The 7,134-nt window shown below is 39.5% G+C and overlaps 1 protein-coding gene across 2 annotated transcripts in view; it reads right to left on the reverse strand.

Moving 5' to 3' along the window:
* Nucleotides 1-7,134, reverse strand: part of PCCA (propionyl-CoA carboxylase subunit alpha) — a 336,620-nt gene that overhangs the window by 40,160 nt on the left and 289,326 nt on the right. For both annotated transcript variants that reach the window (XM_087814252.1, XM_087814253.1), the window contains one exon: nucleotides 4,248-4,388. In XM_087814252.1, the coding sequence (XP_087670378.1) occupies nucleotides 4,248-4,388 (141 nt within the window). The remainder of the gene's footprint in view (nucleotides 1-4,247; nucleotides 4,389-7,134) is intronic.

Here is a 7,134-nt window from a genome sequence, read left to right on the forward strand (position 1 = left end):
CAAGGTATCCAAAAACTGGAGAATCTATCAAACAGCCAGGCCAGGTCCTCTGCCAGGGAAAGATGCGATTATTGATACTGGGCTGCGTGGGGTACACAAGTCACTGCCAGGCAAACACGTCAAGAGGGCCAAGCCAACCCTTCTCATCGGGAATACCTAAGCGCAGAGGAGGTTTCAAATCCTGCCTATTCAAGAAATGAAAAGTAAAGGTCTGTCACCAAGTTTATTTGTGATTTCTCCAAGATCAGCTGTAAGCTCAACTGCAGCCGGTTTAGAGACAAAGAGGAGGTGTGACTATCATGCTCACCCATCCACCTGCTTGGGCGCCTGCCCTTCCCCTGAAGGACCACATGCAAGGAGAGGGGGGAAAAACAGGGCGAAATCTGGGTGGTGCTCCTATTAATGATTACAAATTTTATGTTCTCATTGGTACACTTTATAGCACACCATTGTTGCTGGTTTTTTTGCCTAAGTCACTGTTGTAAGAACAACAATCCCAAACACCAAATTACCTGCTGCTGAAAGTCAGTTCTGCTACAAAGTGCACCATCCTCATCTTGCCCCCCCAAAATACCCCAGTTTGTCTTACTAATAGTGGACGGGCTAAGTGGCAGGAAAAAAACAGCAACAGGTAGTTAATGTCAATCTATTATTTTACCTGGTCTCACAAACTAAGAAGTCACAAAGTAATAATTAAGAAAGAAACATAAATGGGCAGATGGCCAGCTTCTTGTTCATGTCTCACTTAATTTTGGATGTATTAAATAAAATAAATGTTTCTGATGCAAATCTGAGATGGCCGCAAAATCTAAACATAACTAGAAAAAATCTTAACTAAATGCAATATTAAAATATCCCATTAGGTTGCCTCATTGTTATTTTTGTATTTTGTTTTCTTTCTGATATCAAAACAAATGTGCTCATGATGACTTTATTTTATACTTCAAACCAAATGAAAACTGGGCAAAAAATTCAACAGCTATAAGTCTAATGATGGTATTCAACCATCATTCTGAAAGAATATATATTTAAAATTTTGTTTAAGACTACCATAATCATTACAAGTTATTAAAAATGCTAACTTTGATTACAGAAGTGCCCCCAGTTTATGATAGTATTAAATGTACAGAAACAATGGCTATTTTTCAAACTGAAATGAAAATCAGTCATTAAAAATATTTTCAGAAGGCTTATAAAAAAGGCATATAAGAGTGGTATAAAAGTCATTTTTATCATTTGTTTTCTGAATTAAATTTGTGATTGTAGACTTTTATGATCCAGTTCTACTTAGTTTCTAATTGGTTTGTTTGCTTGTATGCATTTTACTGTTTATTAACAAGAATCCCCTCCCCACATGTTCAAAAAGGCTATTATATAATCTTCTTAAAAAGATTTTACTACCACATTTAATGTTAAATAGCATGTTAGTAGACACTGAAAAAGTATTAGGAACTTCTGCTGTTTGAACCCGATAAAAGCACTTAGAGTAAACTCTAGCTTCTATGCTGAGGGAGGGGAAGACCTTGCCCCACACAGCTCTCCTAGTGCAGGTATTACTTCTCAACTGCCACCTAAATCATTTTGTCCTGAGATTTTTTTAAACTTTGCTAAAATTGTTTACTTCACAAAACCAGTTTGTTATTTATTATTTATGGGACACTTCTGTGGAACACGTTATTGCCAGGCTCGCCACTCTAAGATTTGGCAAGTTTTATTTCAGCTAAACATAAAATTTACAGATAACTGGAATTGAAACTACAAAAAATAACATTTCAAAGAAAAGAGAACACTTGTAGGCCCCGAGTTGTTTTTTAGGTCCTTGTTTTCCTTGAAAATAACAGAGATGATTGATTCCATTCTCTTTCTCCTGATAAAAGCAGAACCTTGGCTGGGCTTTTGTTATTGCTGAGAACACAACATGCCCTGCAGCATTACAATAATTTCAAACTGCAAAACTTGAAAGTGACAAGATTATTTTCTTATAGTGACCTCAAATAAGTGCTGTGCCTTTGGTCCCAGGAAAGTTCCTTGTGTTTTAATTACACAAAGCTGATTTAACTATACAAGTTGTTGTAAGAGATGACGCGTAAACGTCTCGCCCTGCATTTGGTTTAGGTATTAGCGGTTTCGGACATTTTTCACAAATAATAGCTCAAGAGAAAACACTGTTTCATCAAAACACAATGGCACAAAATATAAAAGAAAGTTCTGTGAGGGCCAGAAGTGGCACTGGACGCGAGAGCGAGTAAAAAGAAAGCATCTGCTCCCCGAGCAGCCCAGGCACATGCGTGCAGGGAGCATTTGCAGGAAGGGGAAGGGCACAGAGACGAGCCGGGTCACGAGGGGCGCCCCAGCCACGTCCTCTGACTTTAAAGAAGTACCTAAAATAGAGGCTCCGGTCAGTCCTCGAACCAAACCATTCTTGAATACCCACACTGAATTCCTGGCGGCGGCTTTCAATATCTGAGCTACCCCACGGCCAAGGACTAACACCGCACTGTTCCATTTCACTGAAGGCCTTGCTTTCCGCATTAAATCACTGACCAGCAAGTGGAAAGCATGGAGGCTAAGCCCTCTGCTATCTGGAGAGGAGACAGCAGTTGTTGGCAACCGGACGGCTGCCCGCTCCCGGTTCCCGGCCCGGGAGCCGGGGCAAATGGCAGCGCAGGCGGCCTGGGAACCTCCCCGCCACCCCCGGCGGGAGCTGCCTCCGCCCCTCCCCCTCCGCCGCTCAGGTTTTGACTCAGGTGTTGGCAAAGTAAGGACTGTCGCTAAACACTTATTATTTTTTAAAAAGCGCAAATGTGGTTTTATAATTAAAGCCACACAATTAGGACTGACAAGCTCGGGATGGCAGTATACAGCCCATGTGGCTTCCAGAAAAAGCTTAAGAAGGAGGATGAAAAAAACAAAATAACCCCCTCACACTGTTTACCAACCTACACTTGTAGTCAACTAGAAGATTCGACTACCTGCTCTGATGATTTGGATGAGTGCACACATGCTCAGAGTCAAGGCCAAGGGACTATCTCCTAGGGACTCTAATCCTTCAGAATGAAGAAATACAAGGCAGACCCCTCCCCCTCATTCATCACATACATACAATCTTTAAGTATCACCTCTTCCAAATCCTTGACATTCGGGCTTAGACAATCATGAGTGCTTTCTTCCAAGAACATCAATGCTTCCTAAATAACGTAACAATTCATAGCTCCTTAGCTTCTTTTATTAATTTCTAGTAAAGCTGGTAGTTCCATGTCTGTATCATCAGGTAAGCAATTGCTAAGTCAGTTTTCCAACTTCATGTGTCAATTTCAGGGCTAATCATTTAAATAACTGAAACTGATGATTTTTCTTAATATTTATCTATTATACTTTCCTAGAATCCAATGACAACTACGTGAGTTTTCCCTCAATATTATTCTATTTATGTTAATAAAGAATTACAGAAGCAGTTTTAATATAATCTTTATAGTAAAATATATCAATTCCTCTGATTTAACTGACATACAAAATAGAATTACCATCTTATTCATTAAAGACCGTCATGTTTAGTTGTTATTTTCTGGCACACAAATAAAAATGCAAGTACTTACATGCCCCCTAGAAACCTACTGGTTGAATCTTTGTTTTCTTTTTACTTCTGCTGCTAATAAATAGAGATTTCTAACCATGCTCTAAGAAAATGCACATATCCGACCAATTTGTCCACAGTCAATCATCATGAGACTGAACATGTGAGGAAATATTAATACAGCTTTGATTTTGCCTTAGTGTCACAAAGTCTACATGAAAAATTTAGAACTGTGATCCTAACCTTTACTTACCAAGTTACGGAAGTGCTCTGATATTATAGAGATTACAGAATTAACTTCCCTTTTATCCTAAAATTTATGCAAAAAGTTCCCCATCGGAGGGTTATTTTTTGCTATGAGTTCTTTAAGGATGCTTAAAGCACAGAGAGCTAAGACAGTAAATAGGAATTTTAAATAAAATACTTCCTGAAACTCCAAATTTGCCAAATAACAGAATGAATCAGGCCTTATTTCTGTTCCAGTTCCAGATTATTTTAGGGGAGAGGCACTCCGATATTGTTATTAACCTAATTCAGATGTGAACAGTTGAACAAAAACTGCACAGAAGCTATTTTGCTGTTTCGTGGGGGGTAGTGTGACTCAAGAAAGACCTGCACAACATATGATCATGCTTCAGTCTGCCCATGTCCCACAGGCAGGCATGCTCCTTACCATGTCCCCAGGCTTGACAGAGACGGCCACCACCATGCCCGGCATCGGGGAGCGAAGAATACTGCTTGTATCCTCAGTCACTTTTTCCAGCATAAATTTGTTCAATTCTGCGGCAAGTTTCGTTAAGATGTGCACCTTGTACTTAAGGAAAAACACCACAAATGAGTTTAAATAATGACCTTTTCCTAAAAAGTAGCACTCACTCAATATCAGTTTTTTGTCTTTTAAATTTAAATTATAACACTTTGAAGTCACATGGTTTTAAATTATTGTACATAAAAACAAAATTTGTTTCTGGCATATGTTATGAGCCAGTTATTTAAGGGATTTCTTGAAATAAGAACTCCTCCAGTAATTAATTAGTGATAGTCATCATCCTGTATCATGAAGAAAAACTTTATAAAAAAAAAAGTGAGAATTTTCTTTGTTTTCCCTTCACCGCTTACAAAACTTATCCCAATTAATGCAAATTCCGTGAGCTGGGTCAGCCAAAGGGAGGAAGGGGGTGAGCTGTGAACAAGCACCAGTAGATGGCAGCAGATTGCCATCTCTAACGTCCCACTCTCCTCAAGAGAGCTGCTGTACTACGTATCAATTAACTTAAGACAAAGGGTTTCAGTGTTTATTTTGGGCCAAACAATATTTAAAATGCAGTTTTTTTCCAGTGACATAAAATGTTATATTCACAATCTAAAATATTAGCTTTCTTTTTAGGCACAGCATTATGTAGTTTTTCTGTAACAAGATGCTTAGGGTATATACAGATGAAATATGATAAGAATATCTTCTGTAGTAAAGGACAGTATATCAAGAATTTAAAACCATTGAAAGAAAAACGATATGCACAGCCAAGTATTTTAATGGCACAGTTTGTAGGTGGCTCACAAACAATTAAGGGCACACTAAAGACAGTTCACACAGGACATTTCTGGTGAAGAGAATCTCTGCCTGGCAGGAAAAATCCTGGATCTCTATGAATAAATATGCGAGCCTCAGTTTGGTCTATCCAAACAGAAACAAGATAAAATGGTTTGAGGAAGTGTTAGTCGGTGAAGTAGGAACGACCACCTGAAGATTTCTGGATTCCTACCAAATCGCATTTCCCTTGGGGAGACAGATGCAGCTTCCAGGCAGCCCGATTTTGTTCAAAAAAAGCTGCTGTAACTCAAAGCCTCCTGTGGGCATCATGATGGCAGGGATGCAACAACGAAATAGAATTCACCCTTTAATTCAGTACAGGGTCGGCGGAAATCTCTAAGTGTGCTCTTTATGGGGCCTATTTAAAGAGGGGTGGGGGAGGGCCCCAAGGAAAAGCTTTGATGGCCTAAGTTCAGAGCAGATTTACGGCGCTGTGACAGGTTGAATAATAACATCTTTTGCATGTTTCTTTACTCCTGAGTGTGTGTTTTGCAATCAAGACATACAAGTGTCTGCCAGTTTCTGAAGGATATGATCCTTAAGTGAAATTACAGTGCAAATAAAAGCTTTTTGCTCCTATTAAAATTCATCTGAGTCATAAGTGGCAAGGGAAAAAGCGAGAAGAGTACGCTCTGCTGTCAGTCTAATAAACATTCCGGGCAGAGAGGGACTATTTATCAGTGAGGAATTGCACCTCAAAGTCCTTCATTACATCTATTGGAGGGAGGATGGGAAGAGAGAGGAGAGAATATAATTGTACTAAATTGCACAGGTTTAGTGTCTGTGCTCTGTCTGCCTTAGAAAGGAAATCCAGCATTAGAAGCACCAATCAACAAAAAAGTTACTTTTCTAGCTGGCATCACCTGGGCGGCTCCTTCCTTGTGGCTGATCAGCATTGGGCCCAGTTGTCGAGTTTTCAACGTAGCACACAGATCTATTTTTTCTTTTTCTTTCTTTCTTTTTGTTTTGCACAATTTGACTTTAAAACGTGAGTGCTAAATTCAAGGAAAGTATCTTTCTACACCGAGAACAAAGAATTTATCACATTTCACCACAGTGGATACCCTTAAAGACTAATTTTAGCTATATCACAAACAAGCCTTAATATAAATAAAGTGCTAAGATTGTCCCAGGCTCCATTTCTCCCCAGAAATGACAAGATCCTGACTAGAACTGGATCCTTCTCTGTTTTTATAATTTTCATATCTTTTGGATTCCTTTCTCTGTAGGACTCCTGCTTTGCTTGGAAAGAGATGTAAAAGAGTCACAAAACTTGGGGCCTTCAGATGCGGTCTTTGTTATTGATGAGATGTTCCTTTTCCTTTTGTATTTGTTTATTGTTCTTAAATCTGTTTGGGGGATAAGCGACTTATTGTAATCACAGGCAAAAAATAACAACGGGGTAAACGCCTCAGGAGAGGCCTTGTTGCAAATAGTTGGCTTAGCAATGACCTTTCTGAATATAAAAAGAGGAGGCATCGAGAAGGTTCTCTTTTTAAGATTACCTTTGATGTTGTCCTGACCCCTTGAGCGTGCCCATACAAACACGCCTTCTTAAAACAACCTCTTGGCTCGCCTGCGCAGCGTACACGGGGGCACTGCCAGGATGGGATCTAAGCGGAGTGCAGCATATGGGCCCATCAGAATGAATTGCCTGGTGAGAACCGTAAAAGGTTTTTGATGCCCCAGAAAAGAAGTCATTTAAGAATGTACACTAGGGTTTTCAAAGTTTATGATCAAAACTGCTATTTACTGTTTCTCTGAATTCTTAGGGGGCATGGGCAGAGCAGCCAACTAGTTGAGAGATTTCAGGAAAATACCGTGATGCGTGCAGTTTGGCTTTATGCTAGGCATTTAAATATTCTTAATGGGTTCTGTAAACAATGTCCCTGGAGAGTGTTGATTTTAAGCTGTTGTTGTTTTCAAGCAGAAAAACCACGACCTTGATGTTTTGGGGGTGGCAGTCCCA

The sequence above is a fragment of the Miniopterus natalensis genome, chromosome 2, assembly GCF_054644295.1.
Source record: "Miniopterus natalensis isolate mMinNat1 chromosome 2, mMinNat1.hap1, whole genome shotgun sequence".
Lineage (NCBI taxonomy): Eukaryota > Metazoa > Chordata > Mammalia > Chiroptera > Miniopteridae > Miniopterus > Miniopterus natalensis.